Below are 27,138 nucleotides of genomic sequence, written 5' to 3' on the forward strand. Positions count from 1 at the left end.
TCGGAGCAAAGTCTATCACCTCATCAGAACTTCATTCTTTACGGCTGTATTCGTAACCTTCTTTGGTCCTGTGAATGGTCATTTCAAAACAAGACTCAAATTCCAAACGTCTCCTCTCACGTTTAGGTCATAAACTTCGTCCGACATTGTCACCTTAAATCTAACAAGACCTTAGACTCCTTGGCTCGCACATTCAGATCAAGGCTATTCACGACTCCTGTGAGCCCACTAAATTACATACAGCAGACTACACTCCTGCAAACCCTTGGTCAGTCAGGTTAAAATCACACATGATCAAACTCTTCTAACATTCCTACAACTCTTCTACACAGTATAACCTTTAACACACATTTATATACAACCGCATTTAGCAAATCCTTTGCTTATAAGTGAATATATTTTACATAGAATACAAATCTTATACATAGAATATAAAGTTATATTCTCCTGTTACATCGTTTATATATGCTCTGCACATTTCTTCGCTTTACATTTCTCGCCGCTTCTCCATTTAGAATTATACACGTACATGAATTCTACTTTGCACGTTCTTCTGTTCGTAAGCATTTCTACACATTTCTACATTAGCCCACTACGTATACGGCTTCTAAATTATAGCATGTTCTAAAGTGAATACAAATACATTTCCTATTATTCATGTTACATCGGCTAATTCACACTATAAGTGCTATCTCACGTTACAACTTCTACGTTTATGCGATATGCTCATAATTATGGTCCGGATATACTTTTTATTCAAATTGCGCTCTCTCAATTTAAACATTTCATAAGCCCTTTACATGTGTTTTGTTCTTGCTCTGGAAATGTAGTTATCCAATCCTCTACTTCGTCTCCTACAAGATTAAGTAACAGATCCTTTGCTTGCTCGCCAGTAAGATTTTTACACGTTGCATTTCAAAAAAATTCAAACCTCCTTGTCCATTTTTCCCATCTTTGAGCAACATTCTGTTGTTCTGACAGATCATAGGGTAACGACCTCCTAAAAACAGTACTCAATATTTTCCCCACATCATTTTCCTCATCATGCATGTCAGAATTCATGTTTAATGTTACTTCTTCTTCCGTTGACATGCCTGTTGTTTTGCTGTATTTTGTTGTATTGTTTTGCTGTATTTTGCTGTTTTTATTTTGTTTTTTTATCTGCAATTTATTTTGACCAACCTACCACATCTGATCTGGACAAAGTTGCGCTCATAAAGCCTAATGGTCATCATGAGGAAGTAATTAGTAATACCCATGTAGGCTAACACTCACCACAACATGTTCCTAGGCACCAGGTCAAAGGCAGACCATGAGCCCATGAACACCACAAATAACGGTTCACCCTCAAGGGCCACCATCTTCCAGAATAGCAGTTGTAGCCTGACACCTGATCAATAGCGGAAGTACTATCGCGAAAGCCAGCTTGTAATGGGATCAGTATGTTGTTGGCCTCCATCCACTCTTATAATCTAACTGGAATGATTCTACAGAACAGATTTTGGGCACTGTCAATGAGGCTGATCAGCCTGTAGTTAACAGGTAGGAGATGGTAACCCTTCTTATAAATAGGTATAACCTCAGCTCTCGCCCAAGATAGGGGAATTGGGGTCCCATGCCTGGCATTGAAAAATAGTGTAATATATGGGCCCCAAATATCAATCTCAGACTGATACAAATTGCTGGGAATCCTATCTATCCCTTGCGCTTTGTTGAGAACAATCTTTTTTATTGCTTAGCACACTTCCTGATTTGTGATAGCTCGATACTCAGCACTTGCGATTATCTCTTCAATCCATATTTCTGGGCAGTCAATTGCTGCTATTGCGATGGCACATTCTCCTTCTATCGTGGAGTATAGGGAAGAGAGATGTGCTATCCAGGCGGCAACAGCTATGTTGTTTTGCATTGGACTACAACTCTGCTTGCTCCCAATAGCTACTAGATTTCTGAAGGTGCGTTCATCGCCCATTTTTGCTGTGGCCAAAAGGCCTTCCCACCTCCCTTGATCCCACTCCCTTTTAGCTTCTGTAATGACTTTTTTGTATGCTATCCTCCTAACTGATATCAACCTTTTGTCGTGTTTCTTAATAGTGGCAATCACTTCACACTCTGCCTTTTTGCAGGAATGGTTAAACCAGGAAAGGGGGGGGGGGTATTCTGTTTTCCACTGACTTTGCTTCCACCTGAAAATGATTCTTGAGACCTGTAAACGAGTATATGTAATTCCCCTATCTTCTGGAGGGGCTCACTCAGTCTGGACTAGAGCCAAGTCTAGTCTAATAAACCTTCTCTAGGTTGTTTACTAGGCTTATCGACTCTTGGGACCATGGTGCACCATTTTACTCTGGGCCGATTGGGAGCTATTGTAGCTTGCTATCAAGGAGGTCAGGACAGCTTGCATTCTGGGAGGGTCAGGAAAAGGACTAGAGCATTGTGATCGCTGTTATGCCTAGGTGTTACTATCATATCGCTAAGATGTCCCCACAGTCCTACATCCAGAAATAGTTAATCTATTATACTGGTACAGTGGATCCTGTTGTAAGTGTGTTTCCCTTGTTTGTCAGAAGAGGTTGCGGCCTGTATGTTAGAATCAGCGGCAGAGATATATATACCATATATCCACAGTTTCTGCTACATTGTGTAGGGCAAAGAGTAGAGGCAAAACGAATGGCTCAAGAATGTTGTGTAGGCTGGATAATGAAATACTCACCCCAGGTTGAGAGCAGGAATTTGGGTGGTGGTCCAGCCCAACCTTGTTCACTGCGGACTGGCGCAGATGGGCCCCGCCCTCCTACATCTTGTGCTGAGTCCAGCCCCTTCTATAGACAAGGGGACATAGATCCACCCCAGCCAGGGCCAAAGAAATGCTGCCAAAGGGATGCGGGCAGGGAAACAAGGTTCTCGAGGCACTTTTTCTGCACACAGTAACAGCCTGTTAGTGTGAGAGTCACGATAACAGAATAGAACTAGAGCTGAGGTTGGAGTTGCATGGAGTTTGTCATCCAACCTCCCTAAAATTTAAGGACGTTTTCTTTAAGTTCCCTATTACGAGTTTCCACCTTTGGAATGAGGCATAACATACGGATTTGCCATGCATTGCATACAAACTTGAATAGTTTTTTTCTGTACATTTTCCCTGGTTGTATTTAAACAGGTTTGTCCTGGTGAAACATGTCAAGGGAAAACTGATAATAACCCCACACCCATAACTTTGATCACAGCGCAGACTCCCAGCCCGTAATCAGTGTAAGATAGTGGCAGACGACAGCGAAAATGGGCCCCCTCTCAGTTTCTGCGAATTGCAGCAGGAGAGATTACAGATTCAGAGAGTTCAGATAGCACTATTTATATCTCTACAATTAAACGGAACATTTTAGCTTCAGCTCAGGAGTGGCATCGATTCCTTTGCAACTGTAGATTATTGTGTCTGTTGCAAACTCTCCATGTGACGGCTGCTTGCCAACCTTTGACACATCTGAGTGCTCGTGGGCAGTTTACCATTCCCCACCGTTTGTGGGGGATTTGACACAAAGTCACTGGATCAATTATGTCTTGCTGTGCCTGCTTGCCACCAGTTTTCACAGTTATGTATTTCAGACAGTTGCGCCTCCATTAACAACAATCTTAGACACCTAGACACTTAGACACCTAGAGTTTACGTACAAGACCTGTTTTAATTCCGATGGAGTGATCACACGAGTTACTGGCCCTATGAGAACTATCTTTCGTGCCGGAGCACTGTGGAACCAGTATCTTTCACCAAGAGACTTCACCTGTTGAGAAACCAGGTAAAATACCAGGCATGGAATGAGGAATAACCAGGGGAATCAGACCAGAATTGCTGTTTCCACATACCTCCTCATTTCTTACGACCCTAAGGGTCCTTCTCGTAATCCCATATATCTCTGCTCCCAGGAACTACTGATACCCACAATATCTGTATCGCTGGGGTGCGGAGTTACTGGGTGGGTTATTGGGGTCCTCTCAAATCAATCAATCAATCATCGCATTTATATAGCGCACTACTTACCCAGAAGGTCTCAAGGCGCTGGGGGGGGGGGGGGGGGGGAGATCTGCTACTGCTCGAACAGCCAGGTCTTGAGTTGCTTCCTGAAGGCGAGGTGGTCCTGGGTCAGGTGGAGGTGGGTGGGGAGGGAGTTCCATGTCTTGGCGGCGAGGTAGGAGAAGGACCGTCCCCCTGTGGTAGCTCTTCAGATGCGGGGGACGGCGGCGAGGGCGTGGCTGGTCGATCGAAGCTGGCGTTTAGGAGCGTAGAAGTTGAGGCGGCTGTTGAGGTATCCTGGGCCTTGGCTGTGTAGGGCTTTGTGTGCGTGGGTGAGGAGACGGAAGGTGATTCTCTTGTTGACCGGTAGCCAGTGCAGGTCTCTCAGGTGTCCGGAGATGTGGCTGCGACGGGGGATGTCCAGGATGAGTCGTGCTGAGGCGTTCTGGATCCGCTGGAGTCTCTTCTGGAGTTTGGCGGTGGTTCCGGCATAGAGGGTGTTGCCGTAGTCCAGACGGCTGGTGACGAGGGCCTGGGTGACCGTCTTCCTGGTCTCGGTGGGGATCCACCGGAAGATCTTACGTAGCATGCGCAGGATGTTGAAGCACAACGAGGAGACAGCGTTGACTTGTCTGGTCATGGAGAGGGAGGAGTCCAGGATGAAGCCCAGGTTGCGTGCGTGGTCTGTTGGTCTGGGTGCGCTGCCTAGGGCGGGGGGCCACCAGGAGTCGTCCCAAGCGGCGGGTGAGGATCCCAGGATGAGGACTTCCCTCTTATCTGAGTTCAGTTTCAGGCGGCTGTTCTTCATCCATTCGGCTACCTCTTTCATCCCTTCGTGAAGGTTGGCTCTGGCGGTGGCGGGGTCGTTGGTAAGGGAGAGGATCAGCTGGGTGTCGTCGGCATAGGAGATGATGTTGAGGTTGTGCTGGCGTGCGATGTCTGCGAGGGGGCTCATGTAGATGTTGAAGAGGGTTGGACTGAGTGAGGAGCCTTGAGGGACGCCGCAGATGACTTCGGTGGCTTCAGATCTGAACGGAGGGAGGCGGACTCTCTGTGTCCTTCCGGCGAGGAAGGAGATGATCCACTCCAGTGCCTTCTCCTGGACTCCGACGTTGCTGAGGCGTTGTACTAGGGTACGATGGCAGACAGTGTCGAAGGCCGCGGAGAGGTTGAGGAGGATGAGGGCCGCTGTTTCTCCGTTGTCGAGCAGCACTCGGATGTCATCGGTGACTGCGATCAGGGCGGTCTCGGTGCTGTGGTTGGCCCGGAAGCCAGACTGGGAGAGGTCGAGGGATCCGTTCGTCTCGAGGAAGGCGGCCAGCTGCTTGTTGACGGTCTTCTCGATGACTTTTGCAGGAAACGGGAGCAGCGAGATGGGGCGATAGTTTTTGAGGTCGGTGGGGTCAGCCGATGGCTTCTTGAGTAGAGCGCTGAGTTCGGCGTGCTTCCAGCTCTCCGGGAAGGTGGCGGTGTCGAAGGAGGTGTTGATGATATCCCGCAGGTGGGGTGCGATGACAGCGTCGGCCTTGTTGAAGACGTGGTGAGGGCAGGGGTCGGTCGGAGATCCGGAGTGGATGGAGTTCATCGTGCTGACGGTGTCTTCGGTGCTGATCGGAGTCCAGGCGCGGAGGGTGGTGGTGGGGGGGCGGTGGTTCGGTCGTGGTGTTCGTCGGTTGAGTGCTGAAGCTGTTGTGTATGTCCGCGATATTGTTGTGGAAGTAGGAGGCGAGGGAGTTGCAGAGGTCTTGCAAAGGGGTGATGTCGTTGTTTCCGGCGTTGGGGTTGGAGAACTCTTTGATGAGGTTGAAGAGTTCTTTGCTGTTGTGTGCGTTGTTGTCCAGTCGTTCCTTGAATGCAGGTTTCTCGGTGGCGCGGATGAGTTGGTGGTGTTTTTGATTGGCGAGCTTGAGGGCAGTCATGTTGTCCGGTGTTGGGTCTCTGCGCCAGGTTCTCTTGAGGGCTCGGCAGTTCTTCTTGGAGCTCTTGAGTTCGTCGGTGAACCATGGGGCTTTCTTGCTCCCGGGTCTGCTGGGCGGGGTCCTCAGGGGGGTGAGCTCGTCTGCGCAGTCGCTGATCCACTTCGTGAGGTTGGTGGCCGCCTGGCTAGGGTTAGTTGTGCTGGTGGGAGGGTTTATGCTCAGGGAGGACGCGAGCTGGTCGGCTGTGATCTTGTTCCAGCTCCTTCGTGCAGCCTGTTGCTGCTGGTGGTGGATCGTGGTCCTCCGAAGCTGAAGTGGACGCAGCTGTAGTCCGTCCAGTGGAGTCCGGTGGCGTGGCTGAAGGCGATGTCCTTGCTGGAAGAGAAGACGGGGTCGAGTGTGTGTCCAGCGTAGTTGGTGGGGGTGGTCACCAGCTGCTTGAGTCCCAGGTTGGCGAGGTTGTCCAGCAGGGTGGTGGTGTTGCGGTCGTTGTTGTTCTCCACGTGGAAGTTGAGGTCCCCGAGGAGGATGTTGTCAGCGGAGCAGAGGGCGTGCGGGCTGATGAAGTCGGCGATGTCTTCGCTGAATTGAGGCCCTTATTTGTTTGCACTTTTGACCAATACAAATTAACCATATTTGGGAAGAAAAGGTATTGAATCTTTGGCTTTAGCAAGAGATAATGGATAGCTCCATTATTCATTCTGACCTCTTCAGAGGATGCTGTGAGACCAAGTTGGAATTGTTAGGGCAGTTTGTCGATCTCACAGCCAGCAAGCAACGGGCCTCCATAAGTTAAATGATTGCGGCTGACATCCATTTGACCTGTATTTTATGAGTTTGAATTAAGGCAAACTCAACTTCCCCTGGTGGTTAAATTACCTGCTATTGAAGTGAGTAAGATTAACACTTGGTTTGTAGCATGTGTTGCTCTAGATCACATGTTCTGCATACTCTTGCCATCTACTGTTGGATGCACACATTGAAGGTGGTTGTTCTTCGAAGTATAAGTGTTGGTTTCAAGATAATTTGTGATCCCTCCATGAAACCCACAATGCACTAGAATAAAGCCTTACCTGAGAATGTGTTTTTTCCACCATTGTGTGTGTACATGCTTTAGCAGTTCCGGGACTGTTGAGCTACTAAGAACAGTCATTTGACTCCAGCCTGGAATTTCCTCTAACAGCACTAATTTGACGTGGGCTCAAGGGATTTTTTTCTCTGTGCCAGGTCATATAATAAATGACTCATGTGGGAGTGGGTTATGGAGAACCTAACCTTCCAGTTATACCCCAAGTACAACACTAAGGACCTGATTTAGATATTGACGGATCTGGATCTGGTCCCAGTGACAATTTTTCGACGGTTTCACAACCCGCCTTCTTGGTCCACCCACTCTATTTCGATGTTAGTGAGTCCGTGGACAAAAGACCGGCCGAGTGCCAGGGCCAGACTGAGAACCAAAATCGGCCCTGGCAAAGTGCTCGGCCGCCCCCCTGGGGGTGCGACCGAGCTCTTTGCTGGGGCCGGTTTTCGGCCGATTTTGTTATAGGGCCTATTTTGCAGCTATGCTGCAAAAACGGCCCTGTAAAAAAAACGGCCCCCAGGGCCCAAAACCGGCCCGCACCATTGCGGCGCACCGGGGGATTGCCCGGTGCCCGCAACGGCCGGTCCGGGCCTGCCGAGTGCCACTGACTCTTCCAGGAAATTTCTCCCATGTCGACGGTGTTATAGGCAGAAGTGGCTATCTGTAGAAGTCCAGTCAAGTTTACTGCTGTGCCAATCACGAAGTGTCTTTCCGCCGAGGAAACTAGAGCAGGGATACCTCCTACTTTGAGTTGGTGAAATTGAAGAAAACAAGGTAGACACGTACCTTTTTTATGTTTCCTACTTCCGTTTCCATCTTGAACACCATTGTCTAGGTCCTCCCTTTGCTGCTACTACTTGACCATGACGTTAATCAACTCCGTTGTCGCCGGGATGTAATGTAAGCTTCGTGTACATTTGATTTACTATGAATAGTGTGTAGACAATTGCTTTAGTCTCATGTATTTTTACATTGCTCTTGCATGCAATTGTTTTTTATGTATAATGTGTAATGCATTAGTGTTCAGTTTACAACTTACCAAGGTAAAATAATGAACACAACTGTATTGACACTTAAAAAAAAATATGTTGCTGTGGTGGTTGTGGGTGTTGTGCTTGTGGTGCCTGGGGGTGTACATTCAATAGTATGTGTCTGTGTGTTGTTTGTTTGCAATGCAATATGGAAAAAAATGGGCATTACGTGCTATCCACATATATTTTAGAAGCAAATACAACATATATGTGTATTGACACATTAATAAGTAGTACTTACCAGTCTCTTCTCCACCAGGGACCTACTCCATTGGCAAACCACTGCTAGGACAACAGCAGCACAACTGAGACATCTAAATAGGCTTGGCACAAACCCGCCGACCTGACTGCTACAGTATACTGTTAGCCAGCACAGGAGTTCACTGCGTCTATGAAGGTGCGCTTCATACGTGATGGAAAACAGTCTGTTGTTGCTGATGGCGGTTCAACCAGAACACATCTAAAAAAAATAAAAAAATTATTATTTATTTAATGCGATTTTCTATAGCGCGAACATTACCCGAAGGTGTCAGGGCGCTTTACAAAAGAACCAGTTGCGATACATAAGGGGCTTGTGGGATACCATCAGCTTGGTGGAGTACTTGTATACTCTGCCACGGAAGGACAAAGGGAGTCCCACCAAGTCCTAAATCAGGCCCTAAGTTCCTATGGTCAGACCATCACTGGCTTTACAATTTTCTCTTGTCCAGAGACTTTGAAGAATGAAGTAGTTTAGCATGTCAGGCCTTTGAAGACAAAAACACAATTAAGTACATATGGTAATATGAGTGGATGATACAAAAAGCATCCCAACGACCCTACAGGGCAAATGTCTGTCTTCAGGAAAGCGACATTGAGGGAGCCTACTCAGAATGGGAAGCTCCCGCAGGTATCAAGGAACTTGATCAGAGTCCAGAAACTCTTTCCCCAGAGGGCTCCTATTTTTAAGGTCCCAGGGGTCCCAGGGAAACCTGCACCAAATACACCAATACATCATGTATGATCTGAGGATAAACCATCCGGGTTCAAACTTGGAAAGTGTTTTAAAGTCAAGGAAAGCACCATTCTCAAGAGAACTAAGCTTCGAGACACAAGACTATCCCAAAAACACCTTGACAGTCCATTGAGGGCACTTTTCCTGAGCCCACTTGGCACTGACAGCCGATCTTGACTATGTGAAAGCCTCAAGCTAAGTACACTGAGACTCAAAGTCGAATCATGCCTTCTTGGCTTGAGGCACCAAAAACACCTTTGGTGCTGAGGTTGACCCCAAAATTGGCTCTGAGACCAGTTTCCACATCGGCTATGACATTGAGTGACATGGCCCTGATCATGGAGCTGTCAAAACAGTCTGATGTCAGGCAGTGTAATGGGTTTGTATTGGCTCATCTTGTTGGGGTTTAGAATGCTTGGGTTTAGAACATAGTTGTGTTTCTAGGATGTCCCATGCTTGGAGCGTTCACAGCCGGTGGGTTTGTTCTGCTGTGTCAGTTACGGACCGACTGCTTGCCTTGTGGCATGCTCCTTGTCACGGGTGAAGATACAATAAAATAAATAACTTTCTTCACGAATATTGGCTTCCATGTGGTACATTCATCCACTTCCTACATTTGGTCACGATTGGGTTTGCTTCATCTGCCAAAGAACTCCACGCTGGGGGGTCAGGTCGTCGTTACAGTTGAGGGAAGGCAAGGATTTGCGGTCATACTTACGGCGTTGGCGATTTCAGTTCTGCGGGGACTTCGGAGCATTTCTAATTGTGGTTATCCAATCACGACGCTTGGTTGGACCTCTTCTTTATTTTGTCTAGATTGGGTCTGAATTTGTGTATCCGCGTGCACCAGTGACTGTTGGAGGCTCGTGCTACTCGCGTGCAGCCTCAGTAACGTCACACGCTTCGTGCTCGCTCTGCACTGTGAAACGCAACGTCTAGCGTTTCACTACGGCGTAACAAGGAGACGCTGGGCGACCATTTTGAAATGCGATCTGTGCCATGTTGGGGCCTTTCTATACGTAGTCAGTGATCCTGTTGTTCACTGTGATGTGCACACCTATTCTAGGGAAGCTCACAGCATCCAAAGGAAGTGGAAGGGCTTCATAGAAGCTGTTAAGCAGTGTGTATCACGGTGGCATGCACACCTTTAAAGCTGTATGGAATAAATTGGAAAAGAAGATTATAATTTAATGGGTAAAGTGAAAGTTAAGGACCAGGAGATTTGCCCAAAAGTGTATGTGGCCATTAAAGGAAAAAACATTGTGGGATGGAAGAATCTTGCTCGAATGAGATTGCACTTAGTGCCTGGGGATGACAACCCTGTCAGGGTGAGGCAAGTTTTGGTGTGTAATGTGATGGAGGCGGGAAACGATTCTAAGAAATTATTAACGGAATTTCAATCTGGGTTTCATGATCAAACTATTGCCTGGAGCTCAACCCGTAGTACATAAAGTTTGGCCTGTGCCGTTGAGCGTCAGAGAGGAATTAAAGACTATGCTGGATGAGTTATGCTCTCAATGTATTATACAACCCACAGAGTCTTCCAATGGGTTGCCCCCATCGTGATAGCTCGCTAAAAGACCGTTGAGATTAGGTTGTGTGCGGATCTCAGAGGTTTGAACAAAAATACTATGGTGGACGTGGACTGCCATCCCCTTCCTAATATCCATGAGCTTCTGGCTAATTTGGGAGGGTGCTATTATTATTAGTGCTATTATTTCTGTAAGGAATGTATTGAAATGTTCCAAAGGGAATTTTGTTTTTTAACTACTCAGTTACTCTGGTGCTCTGTCCCTTTGGACCCAAAGAGCCCTTCTCCTTAGTTTCAAGGAATTTGGGAGGGGCCAAGTGGTTCTCTCTAATTGACCTGAAGTTGGCCTATCATCGGGTGCCTTTGGCTAGGGAGTCTCAGCCTTTGACTACGTTTGTAACAACATTTAAAGCGTATACATTCTTGAGACTTCCCTTTGGCTTGGCCTCTACAGCCAGTGTATTTCAGAGGCTGATGGATACGTTGTTCCGGGACATGAAAGGGGTGCAGGCTTATTTGGATGATATTCTAATTTTTTTTAAAAGCTCAGAAGAACATTTTAATCTAGTGAAGAAGGTGTTATCTATTTTGAAGGAGCACGGAATGACCGTAAGAGTGGATAATTGCAAGTTTGGTGTGAGAGAGCTGGAATATCTGGGTTACACTGTATCTGGGGAGGGTATCAAGCCTAGGTTCTCAGTGATCAGGGCACTCAGAGGCAAGGGCTCCCAGTCATAAGGACACACATTCGCTCTTTCTTAGGACTAGCGGAGTATTACCCCAGATTTGTGGGTAACTATGCTCAGATTGTGGAGTCCTTGCGTGTTTTGCATAAAAAGGGTCAAAAGTTTGTGTGGTCAGAAGAACTGGAGGGAGTGTTTTCTAAGGTGAAAGAGTTAATTGTTTCGGCTCAAGCTCGTCACGCTTTTAAAGACGATTGTAACTCGGTCAGAACCGTGGATGCAAGTATGAGAGATTTAGGGGTGGTGCTCAGTCACAAGGTGAATGACAGGAAGCAAACTGTAGCGTTTGCCTCTACATCTCTGAAGCCGTTTGAGAGACACTACTGCACTATTGAGCGGTAGGCTTTGGCTTGTGTCTGGGCAGCTCACAATTTTCTTATTTATATTTGGGACGGCAAATTAAAAATGTATATGGATCATAAGCCTCTTACTTTTATTTTTAGCAAGATTAAAGGTAATAACATGTCGGCCAGGTTGACCAGACTAGTAGCTAAGCTACAAGAATATAACTTTGAAATAAACCACATTCCAGGTGGTAAAAATTATCAAGCTGATTATTTATCGAGGATGTTGATGAAGTAGGATGATGAGGAAGATTTGGTGGAGGACGATGTGAAGTGCGTTGCGATGGTGGATGCTATTGGTGAATGGAGTTTGGTCATACCTGAGAATGAGTGGCAGGAAGCAAATGGAATAGATGCTGTGTTGGCGAAGGTATTGGAGTATTCGTCATGTAACTGGCGTGAGGAAGGGGGTTTGACAGGTGAGTAAAAGAATTTTGCTCAAGTGGGGGATGAGCTTTCTATAAAGATTACATGGTGATGAGGAGTGATAATTAATTCCTCCTGGGTTTGTGTGATGCCATAGTTAGGGTAGCACCTAGAGGTCACTTGGGAGTTACTAAAAATTGCATGAAGATAAAGCAGCACTATTGGTTGCCTGCCTTGGAGGCTCAAGTCAGGAGATTGGTGGATGGCTGGGAGGAATGTGTGTTGTCTGACAAGCACTGGAAGTTGTCCCACATTCCTTTGCATCCTACAAAATTCCCTGAGTCTGTTTAAGAAAAAGTTGGACTGGATTTCTGGGGACCATATAATGTGTTGCCGTATGAAATGAGGTATCTGATTTTGGCTATTGACTATCATTCAAAGTGGATGTATTATAAAATTATGAAAATTCTGGATACAGATAATATGATTGGATTTGTGAAAAAAGAGTTTTTGTTGGAAGGGGCTCCGAGAGCATTGGTTACAGACAACGGGAAACATTTTGTGTCTGAAAAAATTTGCACATTTTTGGAAATGCACGTGAAAGTGGTGAGGGTGACGCAAGGTCAGACTAAGCTAATTAGGGAGAGAAAGGAATCCGTGAAGGGACAGGATAATGTCTAGACTCATTGGCTGCAGGTTGGACAGAAGTCTGAATCGGCTGCTGAGAGTGTGGTTCAGAGAAGTTGTGAGTCTAGTGGGTGTACCTTGGCTTTAATCCCGCCCAGCTCTGAATTTGGGGGTCGGGTTAGGAGACTGCCGATTTAAAGATTTTGTTAGATATAGATTTTTTTGATTTTTGAGTCCATTTGGGGGGTGGATTTTGTGAATTCGAGTTTTGTTAGAAATGGGGAGGTGATGTAGTGAGTTTATATTGGCTCGTCTTGTTGGGGTTTAGATTGTATGGGTATAGAATGTAGTTGTGTTGCTAGGATGTTCCATGCTTGGAGCACTCGCGGTCGATGGGTTCGTTCTGCTGTGTCAGTTACGGACTGACCGATTGTCCTGTGACACGCTCCTTGTCGCAGGTGAAGATGCAATAAAACGAATTACTTCTTCTTGAAGATTTGCTTTCGTGTGGTACATTTATCCACTTACAACTGGCAGAGAAAGATTTACATCTCTCCTCAATCTGGGAAGATTGTTTTGTATCAATAATAGGCAGATCCAACACATCTGAAAAAGAGGAAACTAACAGAGCCATCTCTGAGGAGCTGCACAGGGTCCCTATACTAAATGCATATCAGCAGAAGGACACTAGTCCTATTCCTCAGCCACCAACACGCCCCAACACTCAACACACTTTGATTCCAAGGAGGACATTGGTTTGGCACACAGGATCCACACTATGAGTGCTACCTGTCAGATGATGGGGGAACCATGGCAGGATTAGAATGTGGGCAACCAGGATGATATCGGCTTGGAATCTTTACCCGGTGAAGGTTTCCCATCAAATGACACTACAGCATATCACAAGGTTAATCAGAGGGCCACAGATAACCATTTGGTGAAGCATGTCATTGAGGAAAAAGACAACTTCCTGGTATCGACCCTATTGAAAATGATATAGTCTGTTCTATTCATACCCATGTTAAAGAGTTTGACGAAGTGTGTTGCAGAGATCTGAGGAAATAGAATTTTTGTATGGTCAATGTGTCCCCCACTCACACCCTACCCATATACCTATGCTCCATGTATGTCCGTGTTACCATGTAATTCCCTTCCCGTGTCTGCCACAATAATGTCTCTGCATTTTCGTCTAACATTAACATGTCAGTTATTAGGCCTTCCCTGAGTGTAACGTTAATTCTGCACCAAGGCCTGCTTTTCCAATGCATTTACATGGTACACGTTTAAATAACGCGAAGCACACGTTTTTGTGGTTCAGTCGAGCCAGACCCTGAATTGAGGCTCCGAGCCTCTTCTGTCTCAGAAAGTTGCAGTTTAGGTATGCATCCCTGACCTCTACCTTACTTCCTGCTCGGGCGTGCGGTGCCCGGCTCGGCCTGGCCTGTCTGCCAAGATGGTATTTTGCCTACAGTTATCTGTTCAGCCTCCGTGAAAACACATTCCAGTCTAGTGAAATAGGTAAACATATTCCCGCCTGCAGAGCAAAGGGCCCGGCCTTCCAGTCTCCTTGCAAGTAGTTTACTGCAGTCGTTGCCATAGTAGGCCCATGCCCCCACGTAATGTACAGAGAAATATAGGCACGCACTAGCATTCAGTAATGAACGGCCTCTGCCCGAGAGACCTTTTACTTCAGACAATACATTCTCCAAACACAAGATATCAGATAGGCTATAGGTGCAGGTCGTTCTGACATCCCAGACACCAGACTCCTCTACTAGTGCTAAAGACAACCCCCCAGCTCTCCCCAGTTACACGTCAATTACACATCATGACTAAGTTGCGCGCGCATGTCGAGTAAAGGTTTCTGCTGACCCTGCAGATTTCTTCCATACATCCACCCACCTGTGACACTCCTATGACATGCCGAGTATACGCCTCTTTACACGCCTCTTTTCTACGCCCATATGTTCTTATCTCTCTCTTTCCACTTGCTCCGCCTGGAGTGTTACGCCTACTGTACCCATTGCTATTATGTGATTTTACTATATATATTGTATGATGTTAATAAAATGTGACATCCCTTCCTGAACCTTAGTGGTGATGGAACACGATTCTCCCCTGGCTCGAGCCATTGGAATAAAGCCCGTATGACTCAGATACCACGGACTCTGCCTCTCATTTTATGAGCTATTCTTATTGATATTTAATGTATAGAAAAATGTATAGGTAATTTTATTTACCACAGATCTTTATGTCAAAGTCAGGGTGGTCACACCCAGGATAGAAATGAAATGCAAACTGGAACCTAACGACCCACTTTACATCAGGGGTCTTTTCTTCCTCCATTGCGGTAAGCCTGAACTTTGAATTTCCATTGGTCCCTTGCAACTTCAAGTAACCTTTTGACCGCTAGTCACTACTAAGCACTATTTTCCATTTAATCTATCAAAATTAACATCTCGATTTCTACATATTGGATTTTTTGTTGTTTTGGTCTGGGTTTACTCAAATATATATCCTCTATTCTTCTAAACCCACGTGGAGTTTTTTTGTGGTATTTTCATTGGCTTACACAAATACTTTATACATTGCCTCTTAAAATAAGCCTCACTGCTCTGTGCCAAACTCTCAGGGGGTGAGCACAGGTCAATTTAGGTTGTGTATCTGACTTACCCTGACTAGCGTGGTGGTCCCTGCTTGGACAGGGTGCAAACCTCTGCCAACCAGAGACCCCATTTCTAACAGGTACCATTGGGACATTGGGAGGAGGTGAAGAAATTGATCAATCATCTGCTTAAAGCATTCAGTTCTGTATGGCATCTCGCCGAGGGATGCAGGATTTATCCTTGGACCTGTTCGACGATTAGCCTGAACTATTTGGCATTACCTTTGGACGCTAAGCCCTAACAATTTACCATGACTTTTTTGGCTTGAAAAAGCTTTGGTCAGCATGCCACAGGGCGAAACTTGTGTTGGCTGTTTCTGTTCTCATCTGCATTTTTAGAAAATTATAAATAAAAAGAACTAAACTACAATTACTTTTTTTGTTTCCTTCCTGTACACCACAACAACAGACCGTACCAAGTCGCTTTGATACCAACTGGGATTACGCCAACCCTGAGATTGAACTGAATTTTAAAGGCACAAAACCCTTTCATTTTGTGAATATCTATCTCATTCCTGGTGGCCTTTGGGTGAAACCACCGACTAGGGTTGTGTCAGTAGCTACAATTGGGTCCTGTCTATTTGTGCGTAAACCTTGGTGGCACCCACCTCCTTCTTCTATGAACTTACATTTGATAAACAGTTGTTGTAGGATCGGTGTCCTGATTTCATCCTGAAATCCAGCAGCACATCAACAATGTCCCTCGATGGGGAATATTTGTTTGAACCATGTGTGAACACTGTATTAGAGAAAATAAAGAAACACTCAGTAACAGCTAATGCCAAGACGATACTCCATATTCAAAGTGGTAAAACGGTATTTTTGGTGCCAACTGAAGAGAGAGGGTATTAAGGTTGTGCTCAACGCCACAGCTTTCTGCCTTTTAAAAGCATCAGCCAGTTCAGGAGGGACAGCCTCAAACGACCTACACCAGAGGCAGCTTTTGAGGAAAGAGTAGAGGCAGACAAGGAAATGGTGTGTCTGATCCAAGCAATGACTTGCCTGCCATCCCCCACTCACACAACACCTGTTGGGAGAAGGATCAGGTTACTCCTTCCACAGTGCGAGGAGAGAACCTTGGACAAGTGACTCCTATCGATTCTTCAACAGGGATACTGCTTGGAGGTCCACACCACTAAACATCCCACGTTGCCCTCACTGCAATCAGTGAAGAACATCAAAGACTGCTGCACAAAGAACTGCAAACTAGTCTCAGTTAGTGTGCTACTAAATATTTTCCTTTGCACCAAAATGTCACGAGGTATACTCTCTATACTTCTCAATCCCAAAGAACTGTTTCACTGTGGCCTATCCTTGATTGGAGGGCATTACATACTGACAGAGCATTTAAAAATGACCAACTTGTATGAGTTAGTTCTGCTATTTTGCAGCGATCATATGGCAAATCTCGATTTCAAAAACACATACTTCCATGTCCTCATCCATCTGATGCATCATCACTACTTCAGATTTGTGGTAAGTGGACAGCACTACCAATTTCAAGGGTTGCCCTTCAGGGCCACAACCACTATGAGCATATTCATGAAATGTGCAGCAGCAGTTGCAGTGCCTCTGTGCCACAATGCTGTTCATGTCTGTCCATATCTGGAGAAGTACCTGATAAAGAGCAGCGTTCAGTAATGCCTAGCACACACTCAGAGTGTTTTGTTATTTTTTTCACAGGCTAGGCTTCACAAACAATGCCAACATGTCACATCTCTGCACACAACAGACATAATCCTTTTTAGCATGGTATTTAACACAGTAGAAGACAAAGCCTATTCCGACAAGGAAAGGGCTATGGCATCATAGAGGCTTCTCTGTGTTTATCAGACATCACATGCTCTATCAGTAGGAATGATCATGACATTTTTGGGGATGATGATCTATTGCATTGCCATACTGCCGCACTCTCAGCTGCCCATGCATCCATTACAGAAGTGTCTGTCCAGGCAATGGTCAAACGTGATGGGTCAAAGGGAAGATCTAGTGTTGGTAGAGTCCAGAGTTCAGTACAATCTCAAATGGTAGAATGACAGGAACTTGTTACTGGGCAGGCCCTCAATTGCAGATGACCATTCGCACAGATTCCTTACTCGCAGGGTAACAAGCACATATAGACAACCTGACTGTTTGAGGTTGCTGGAAGCATCAGAAAATGTTTTGTTAGAATCTACAACAGTCCAATTATCACTCAGAGCATTTTTCATGTTAAATCACTACAATACACTACTAGTAAAAAATCAATTAATAGAAACAAAGAGATACTCACTAGCCTCAGTCTTAGTTATCAGCATTGGCATAATTAATATAGCACTGGGCCATTGAACACATCAAATTCTGCTCTTAGTGGAGCTCTGCCCTGGATGGGCAACAACCTTATGGGCCTATTAAGCAAGACATATCACCAAGTACACAGTTTTACAAAAGTAATTTCAGAAATGGGTGACACTCGCAATCGATCTGTTTGCCACATCAGAAAACGCAAAATGCCCAAGCTTTACCTTCAGGTACCCACATCCACTGTCTGTGGAAATGAACTATCGATACTTTATTGATAAACTGGTAAGGTATATTTGCTTATGCTTTTGCTCTACTACCTCTGATCATTTATTTAGAGAGGAAGTTGATACAAATTTCCATGATGCTCATTCTCATGCCTCCGGCTTGGGCAAGGCAGCCATAGTACTCATTGCTGTCCATCCACACAAGAAGTTAACCCCTGAGATCAGACATATTAACTCAGCATCAGTGTCAACTGAGACATTCAAATCTCAAAAAGAAACGAACCTTGCAATTCGGCACCTGAGGTCTGAGAGTATAGATATCTGCAAATTCCACAGGAGTGTGTGCTTATTCTGTAAGACAATCGCAAACAAGCTTGTTATGCTGCCAATTCTAAATGATTTGTCCATTATTACACAAACAATGTCTACAAGTAACAGTTCAGGATATATATGATACCATTTCTATTCACAGAAATTAGGGTTAGCATACACACTTACTAGGGTTCATTTAGCAGTGGTGGCTGCTTAAATGCAAAACAAGCCACAAACTTCGTTATTTCAGATTTCAGTGGTCAAAGCCTTCATGGAGGACTGTAAAAACACAATGGAACTTTAACCTAGTTGTCACACGCATCATTTGAGCTATTACATGCTTGTCAGATGCAATATCTTTCAAAGAAAGTAGAATTTCCAGAAGCAATCACTTCCTTGTGTTTGGTTAGTGAATTACAGGCCTTAGCATTGAAAGAGTCTTGTTTCCAGATTCATATGGATCAGGTTGTCCTGACGAGGAATCTGCAATTCCTGTAAAAGGTTATGTCCCCATTTTCCCCAGATAGCACCAGAATGAGCACTGCACACATTGCATGTAAGCAGAGGTCTAATGTATTACACCACTCTATGAATATCAAAACCATTTGCTAGACAAAGCAACTGTGTCCCTTTGCAAAACACCACTTAAGAAATCTAGTCTCCAAGTCGGGCACTGCAAGGTGGATAGTTAAGTCTATTGTGATATGGCTACACTAATGCCATATGTACTCTTCATATATTGCCTAGAGCACATTCTACTTGCAAAAAGGAAACCACAATGGCTTTCATGGAAAATATAGCACTTTTAAACACATTTTAGGCTCCTACGAGAGCCACACCATACACTTTCAGAAAGCATTACTGTGTGAAAATGTATGGTCGTCAAAAGGCATAAGTTGGACAAACTGTCCTTAAAGTGTTATTTCACACATCTGCCTGATCCCCTCGCAAGACTCCAATTAATGGGTAGTGTATTGCTTTCCAGACTATGCATGACATGTGATCCTCAGCTACATATGGTTCAAACATAAACATGTTACTTACCTTGCAACTATCTATTTGTAGCTTGTAGTGCTGAAGATTCACAAACACCCACCCACCTGCTCAGGTATGACCTGATGCTTCAGATGCTTCAGATTACACACATTACAAGTCTGACACACTGCATATTTAGACATTGAGTGCCCTTCTTCACTGACTTTACTCATCCTTGGCGGAACATAATCATAAGTGGAGTCTTTGTCCTGGTGCAATGTGGGTTTCAGGGAGGGAATCATAAGTTATAACAAAACTTACAATTAAAAAAACACAGCTTGCAGCATCAACAACCATTACTAGATGACATGACCATACAGACCAGTGAATACACAGCACTAAAAGCTACAGAAAGTTCCAAGGTAAGTAATTTTTTTCATTACTGGAGTGTAAAAAAAGATCATTTTGGCGTTTAACCAGTTATATTGATTGTGTTGTAGGAACTAATATTTTAGATATGAAGCGAGGTTGTGCCTGTTTACATTACGAAGAACCATTTGCAAAGCCTATCGTTCTGGCCTTGCCAAGCTGGTCCGATGCTTTATTTAAAAAAATATATATTTTCTTACATGTGCGAAAAAAAGAAAAAGAAGAAAAAAAAGAAAACTGGCTTAGACGTGTTAGGCTATGTTTGCAATACTAATTTTACATTAAAAAATACCCCAATAATATATCATTTTAGTGGAATGGTACGGTGCTTCCTAGCAGGCAGGTGTCCTAAGAACAGCTATACCCATTGCTTTTTAGTTTTAATGCACATCAAAGGAAGTTATGATTCTTATTTGTGCAAAGAAAAGGTACTATTGGCTTTGATTTACTGTAACCTAAAGGCGTATTTTATACACCCATCCTTGATTTTAAAAAAAACAAAAATGAAAGAAGGATAAAGAATGTCAAAGTAAATAAACATCCCACCGGTCCTGCACTGAAGCACACTTATTTTTAGGTGGATGAGCACCTCCGATCAGTTAAAATGCTGTCCATCACAATACAGTATATGTATGTATGTTTTTTTTAACTCTGTTGTGCTTTTCAGTTTTGTTAGTGTTCTTATAGGTTCACATGTGCATACTAGAGGTCATTTACTTGCTAGGAATGCATCTTCATAGTGCACAACTTACAATTAAGTTATTTTGTCAATATGTAGGTTCACAGATGGATCTTTGTGTGATATTTGTGGGGACTCAAGAGCTGGTCGAAGCTGAAGTAGCCTTCCTGTATCCCATCTGTTGACTTGTAGTGCAAAATGAGGAAACACTGCAGCATCATCTTAAACAGTTATTGTAGCAAAAATATAGAATAATAACAGAAACAGTCCTTGTCTAGCGATTATCAGCTAGATTCATCATTGTCCCGTTTTGCGAGTCGCTATTAAGGACTTGCAAAACGGGATTCATGTAGGAATCGCTAAATAAATTGCGATTCCTACACATTCCTTATTTGCGATTAGCAAATTGCTAATCGCAAATAAGGAATAACTCCCCATTCATTCCTATGGACCTAAAGGCCCATAGGAATGAATAGGGATTTATTCCTTATTTGCGATTAGAAATTTGCTAATCGCAAATAAGGAATAACTCCCCATTCATTCCTATGGGCCTGAAGGCCCATAGAAATGAATGGGGATTTATTCCTTATTTGCGAATAGCAATTTGCTAATCGCAAATAAGGATGCGATTTCAAGGGTGCCATGGGTGTCCAAAGGACACCCTGTAGCACCCCTGAAAAGAAAATGTAGACTGATGTTGCGCACACACATGTCCAAAGGACATGTGTGTGTGTAACATACAACTGAGAAAAATGCACAAAAGTGCATTTTTCTCAGTTCTCGCTATTTACCACGAAGTCAGACTTCGCGGTAAATAGCGGCCAAAAATAGTAATTTCGCAATTTTTAAATGCTTCTTGAATTGCATTTACGGAATCTCTAATTGAGATTCCTTAAATGCAATTATTCGCAAATATGCGATTTCTAAAAATGCGATTTTTGCATTTGGGATGATGAATCCCAAATGCAAAAATAGTGCTTGCAAAGGGCCAGATTCTCAGAATCTGGCCCTTTGCGAGCCGTTTTCGGCTTGATGAATCTGGCCGATAGTATAGAGTGTGTGGCATTGCCCAGCAGGCATATCATCGGTTGTGTCTGCTGTCATGCCAATGGTGTAGCATCCGTAGCATCTTTGGTGGGTATTTGCGATGATGCATGATCGGCTGACGTCCACTCAAATGAGTGAAGGCTGTGAGAACCTCGTTTCATCTTTCGGCTATGTAGTATTGTCTAAGTCCTCCCCCTTCCTCCCTCAGTGACGTGAGGTGTTCTCTTGAAGCCCACCTGCCCTCATCATGTATCCATCTCTCTATGGCAGGAACCTCTGTTTCAATGCATAGCGACGCTTTTGTTAGCTAGCTCCAGGGTAAATCCATGACTCTGGTGTTGGATCTATTTGCAGCTGATCTGGTGAATAAACCCAGCAGGCATATCTCAGGAGTATGTCGGAGGCCAGCATGCTCTACCCTGTTTGGGCTAGTGGTCACCTGTTCTTCTAAGGTCCACAAGACCTCATATCGCCATACCATGTATAGGAAGTCTGCATCTGTTTTATCCTACCATTGTTGACCTCCATCATTAAGTTTAGTCATCTGGGAGTAAGATAGGCCGACTGTAAATAATTGAATTGTGTGTATGTAAATCTCACGTTTCTGGAGACAGTATGCGAATATCCCATAATCTTGTCCCATTCCCTATGTATGAGGTCCCTGTCTAAACATTTTGCCCACCTTCCCTATCGTCTTGTAAGGAGGGCTTGTGCATGAGTGATTTGTAGAACCGGATGATCAATTTAGTACCATCTCCCAACATGCAGTGCTTCATAGAATTGTGTTTCTGTATCATCTGGGACCCAGATATTACTTAATGGCTTTTCTAGGTGACCCATTGTTTAGACAATATGTTTGGGGCAGTTGTATGTCAGTTACCACCTTATCCATAGACAGGATTTTCCCTTCTTTGTAACATTCTCCTATGGTCAGTGTCTAGTGCCCTCCCAACAACGTAAGTGATCCACCCAATGCAGTGATCGTCCCCACAATAAGCTCTCAATAGGGACAATGGCGGTGTACATAGGGATCATTTTGACTTTAAATGCACTACTATGGCAGCATTTGAACGCCACCTTCACTAACTCAGGCAGTTGGTGGAGACTCGTGTTCCTATGAAGGACGTGGGCCAATAGGACTTTGGTCCTCTCGTTACCATATATGTATATATATGTCAGTGTTGGCATTTTTTATTTATGCGTTTGAATGCATGTGATTAAAGTGACAGATGACGATTCTTCTTGCCCAGACCATAAAAAGAAATCAAATACCCTTTATATGGGAAAATGCATGATCTATTATCTAGATTATTAAGTCAGCCAGGACATTTGTTATAAAATGGAACACGTATACATGATATATTTACTAATTGGGGCTTTCCATCAGCTCTTTCCTTTCTTAAGTCCGTTGTTCACATTTTTGTACCATACATCACAGCATACAGCATGAGGCAATGGGCCAGCCCACTCTGCCTATTGACGTGCCTCTCTGGGTGATGGCATTCACCCCTTTCACTGTGTGCACTTACACACAAAAAGTAGTCCATTTGTCCAAGTTTACAAAACGCATTCACAAACGACACTGACAAAGCCAAAGGAAAGTAGCCGGCATCAGACCTATTGCCTTTGTCAATCCTGACCTCCCCACTGGAATAATATGCACTGTGATTTTCAAATCTTTACACACCCCTTAACTTAAAAAAAAAACTATACTCTCAATTTTGGCTCCCTGTAAAACCTAGATACGTAAGTTTGCAAGAAATATGGCATTCCAATGAATAAATTCACACAAACACAGCGAATTTACCCAGAGGCACGGATACGTGTTTGATATGATCGTGTGTAATAAATCATTTTACCGAGCAATGCAGAAATGTGTAGCAACTCAATTATAATACTGGCATTCTCATCAGACCGCTCCTGCTTGATACACATGAAGATGCCCGAGCACACGCGCACTTTTTTAAAATGCCCCCTTTTCTCTGTCCGCTCTTATTGTTTGTATCTGTGTTTGTTTTGACCAGCTCATTCCCGGAGGATGTGGGCATGGACGGCCGTGCTGACGCAGGGATGGAGCTCCCTCTCGACGACGGCGCGCTAAGCCCGGATTCGGAGCTCAGGCGAGGTAGGAGGCAGCAGCGTTCGTCTCTACTCAATTATGCGCTTTCTTTCTCGCACTCTGTAATTTATTCAGCGGGAAGCCTGCTTCCCGTGATAGTAAGTCATGGTTTGGGTGTGAGAAACAAATGGGTGTTAAATGTGCTTTTTATAGGCACTGCTCTAGTTCACTTGACATCTGATAATAACGTGTTCTGCTCTAGGGTCTCGTTATACGAGGTCTGCTCATGCATATAGGTCTCAGGAGGCTGAGTCAAGCCAGCAGGTGGTCTCCGCAGCCGCGTTTATCATTATCCGGAACCTGGCTGGCGAGGACCGGGTGTGTGTCCTCAAATTATTGTTTTGGCATGTCGAATGCACTCTAAGGAGTTGTAAATAAAATCTGTTTACTATACCATTGCTCGTGCTTTCGCTGTATGATAGATAGATAGATAGATAGATAGATAGATAGATAGATAGATAGATAGATAGATAGATAGATAGATATGTATGTGTGTGTATATATATATATATATATATATTCACTTAAAAAAACCATAGGTTTCAGGCCTTATATAGTTAGGAATTAGCATTTAAAAAACCATTGAAATTGCTCCTATATAGTTAGTTGTACTAACTATATTTCGCGCACCCGCAATCCACTGCTGATGATGTCACATATTACATCATTCATGACATGCTCAGTGACATCACTGATGACATCTCAAATGACATCACTGATGACATCATCCAGTGACTGTGTGTTTCTGTAAAGTTTAAATATGTTTTACATATTGAAGAATGAGTGGATGTATAATTGTCTGGATGAAGGACTTAGTAGGTGCGTGACTGACTGTATGAGTGAGTGATTAAATGTGTCTTACTAAATGCATGGGTTAGTGACTAAACTGTCTGAATGTGTGCATCAGTATGCCTGTTGTTGTGTAAGCTGCTGCATGTGTTGATCAGTAGCTATATGAGTGGCTATATGGGTTATTGATTGGTTGCCCAAGTATTTTAATGGGAGACTGAGTGTGAGTGTGGGTGGCTGGGAGGTGTGTGACTCTGTGCATAGATGTGTGAGCAGTTGATTCACTAGGTGTGTGAGTTCAAGAGTGCATGTGGAAACAGCTATATGGGCGGTTGACTGTGTGCATGGGTGTGTTGGTGAGTGAATGGATATCTCAGTGCTACATGTCCAAGTAAGTACATATGTAAAATACAGTGCATGTGAGAGTTGGCATATATAAATGACTATACCTGAGAGCCATTGAATGTGCGAGTGGCTGTATGGATCATTGTGTACTTGTATCAGTGATTGTATAAGAGAGTAAGTATGTGTTAGTATATGTTTGAATAAGTAAGGTGTTGTGTGTATAACTGTATAGTTGAGGAAATGGAAGTGTGATTGATTCTTTGCATGACTGACTAGGTGTGTGAGTAACTCTAGGGATGAGTGGCAGTGTGTGAGTGTCTGCATAGGTGTATGAGTGCATATGATATTGTTGTATTGATGAGTGACTGTATGTATGAGTGATTCTATGGGTGAATGAGTGAATGTGTGTGTAGACCTAGGAATCAGTGAGTGCGTATGTACTAACTGGTATTGGTGTGTCAATGGTTTCAAGAATGGTAGTCTGTATTTAACACTGGGTGTATCAAAGGTTATATTAGAGGGTGAGGAGGTGCATCATATTATCACATGAATGATATCATCAGTGATGTGATCAGTGATATCAAATGAGATGTCATCCGTGATGTCATCAGTGATGTCATCAGTGATGTCATTTGAGATGTCATCAGTGATGTCACTGACCATGTCATGAATGATGTAATATGTGACATCATCAGTAGTGGATTGCGGGTGCGCGAAATATAGTTAGTACAACTAACTATATAGGAGCAATTTCAATGGTTTTTTAAATGCTGATTCCTAACTATATAAGGCCTGAAACCTATGGTTTTTTATGTGAATTTGCAAGGTTTTTAAAATGCTAATTCCTAACTATATAAGGCCTGAAACCTATGTTTTTTAAGTGAATTTGCAAGGTTATTTAAATGCTAATTCATAACTACATAAGACCTGAAACCTATGGTTTTTTTAAGTGAATTTGCAAGGTTTTTTAAATGCTAATACCTAACCATATAAGGCTTGAAACCTATGGTTTTTTAAGTGAATTTGCAAGGTTTTTTAAATGCTAATTCCGAACTATATCAGGCGTGAAACCTATATTTTTTTTCAATAAATTTCAAAGGTTTTGTAAATGCTAATTCTATTAGCGGATAACGTTTATATATGTTATTATCCTTCTGGGACCACCTGAGCAGCCATCTTGTTTCTCAGGAGAAGTGAGGCACAAGAGAGCACAAAACAAGAGTGGAAAACGCGAAAAGGGGGCAGAGTTGAGACCCCCTGTCCCCCTAGCCCTTTTCAGGGGGTCCCAGAAGGACCACCAAGTGCAAAACATTTTTTATTTATTTTTAAAATCGCGGGTTACGCGCACGGTACGCGTACCGTACGCGTGCAGTGCGCGTACACGCAATTTTCTTGACATTATTTTTTTTTTTGCCCTTGGGGGTCCTTTTGGGACCCCCTGAGAAGGGCTAGAGGGTCTCATCCCTGCCCCCTTTTCGTGTTTTCCACTCTTGTTTTGGGCTCTCGTGTGCCTCAGTTCTCCTGAAAACCAAGATGGTGGCCAACACTTCCTGGTTTGGACAGTTTGGAATGTTGACAGTCGACTGCCAGCCAATCAGAAACTCGCTCGCGCACATAAGGGTACGTACGCGTACGGTACGGGTACCGTACGCGTACGGTGCGCGTACGGTGAGCGCATATAGATATATAATTTGCTCAAATTCAATTTTCTCAACAACTACTGGAGGGATTTTCACCAAATATAGAAAGGGGACTACTGCATGCCTGTCCCTACCATTTTGCCAAGTTTGGTGTAATTCCGTTCAGCCATTCGGGCTGTAGCCGTGTCTGAAAGTCCCACAGAAAATGCCATTTGAAAATTTTCAAATTCAATTTTCTCAAGAACTACTGGAGGGATTTTCACCAAACATAGCAAAGGCACATCTGCATACCAGGCCCTACCATTTTGCCAAGTTTGGTGTAATTCCATTCAGCCGTTCGGGCTGTAGCCGTGTCTAAAGGTCCCTATGGAAATTAACATGGGGATAACACGTTTGGGACCCCCCTTTCGGCCCCCGCTTGACTAATCCCCCCGAAACTTTCAGGGAAGGAGCGGAGCAGAGCTGGCCAAAATTCTGGAAAATTACACACAGATTCCTCAATCAGCGCCAAAGTTATTCCCAATAGAATGTTGAGCGCATATAGATATATAAGTTGCTCAAATCAATTTTCTCAACAACTACTGGAGGGATTTTCACCAAATGTAGAAAAGGCACTACTGCATACCTGTCCCTACCATTTTGCCAAGTTTGCTGTAATTCCGTTCAGCCATTCGGGCTGTAGCCGTGTCTAAAGGTCCCATAGAAAATGCCATTTGAAAAATTTCAAATTCAATTTTCTCAAGAACTACTGGAGGGATTTGCACCAAACATACAAAAGGCACTGCTGCATTCCAGTCCCTACCATTTTGCCAAATCTGGTGTAAATCCGTTCAGCCATTCGAGCTGTAGCCTTGTCAGAATGTCCCTACGGAAATTAACATGGGGAAAACACGTTTTGGGACCCCCCTTTTTTCTCGTCCCCCGCTTGACGAATCCCCCTGAAACTTTCAGGGAAGGAGCCGAGCGCAGCGAGGCAAATTTAAATA

General features: G+C 44.1%; 1 protein-coding gene across 4 annotated transcripts in view; it reads left to right on the forward strand.

Annotated features, from left to right (window-relative positions):
* Positions 1 to 27,138, forward strand: part of LOC147727294 (protein prune homolog 2-like) — a 1,486,257-nt gene that overhangs the window by 1,128,726 nt on the left and 330,393 nt on the right. For all 4 annotated transcript variants that reach the window (XM_086961350.1, XM_086961348.1, XM_086961347.1 and 1 more), the window contains exon 10: positions 23,284 to 23,384. In XM_086961350.1, coding sequence (XP_086817476.1) covers positions 23,284 to 23,384 — 101 coding nt within the window. The remainder of the gene's footprint in view (positions 1 to 23,283; positions 23,385 to 27,138) is intronic.

The sequence above is a fragment of the Lissotriton vulgaris genome, chromosome 3_1 (genome assembly GCF_964263255.1).
Source record: "Lissotriton vulgaris chromosome 3_1, aLisVul1.2, whole genome shotgun sequence".
Lineage (NCBI taxonomy): Eukaryota > Metazoa > Chordata > Amphibia > Caudata > Salamandridae > Lissotriton > Lissotriton vulgaris.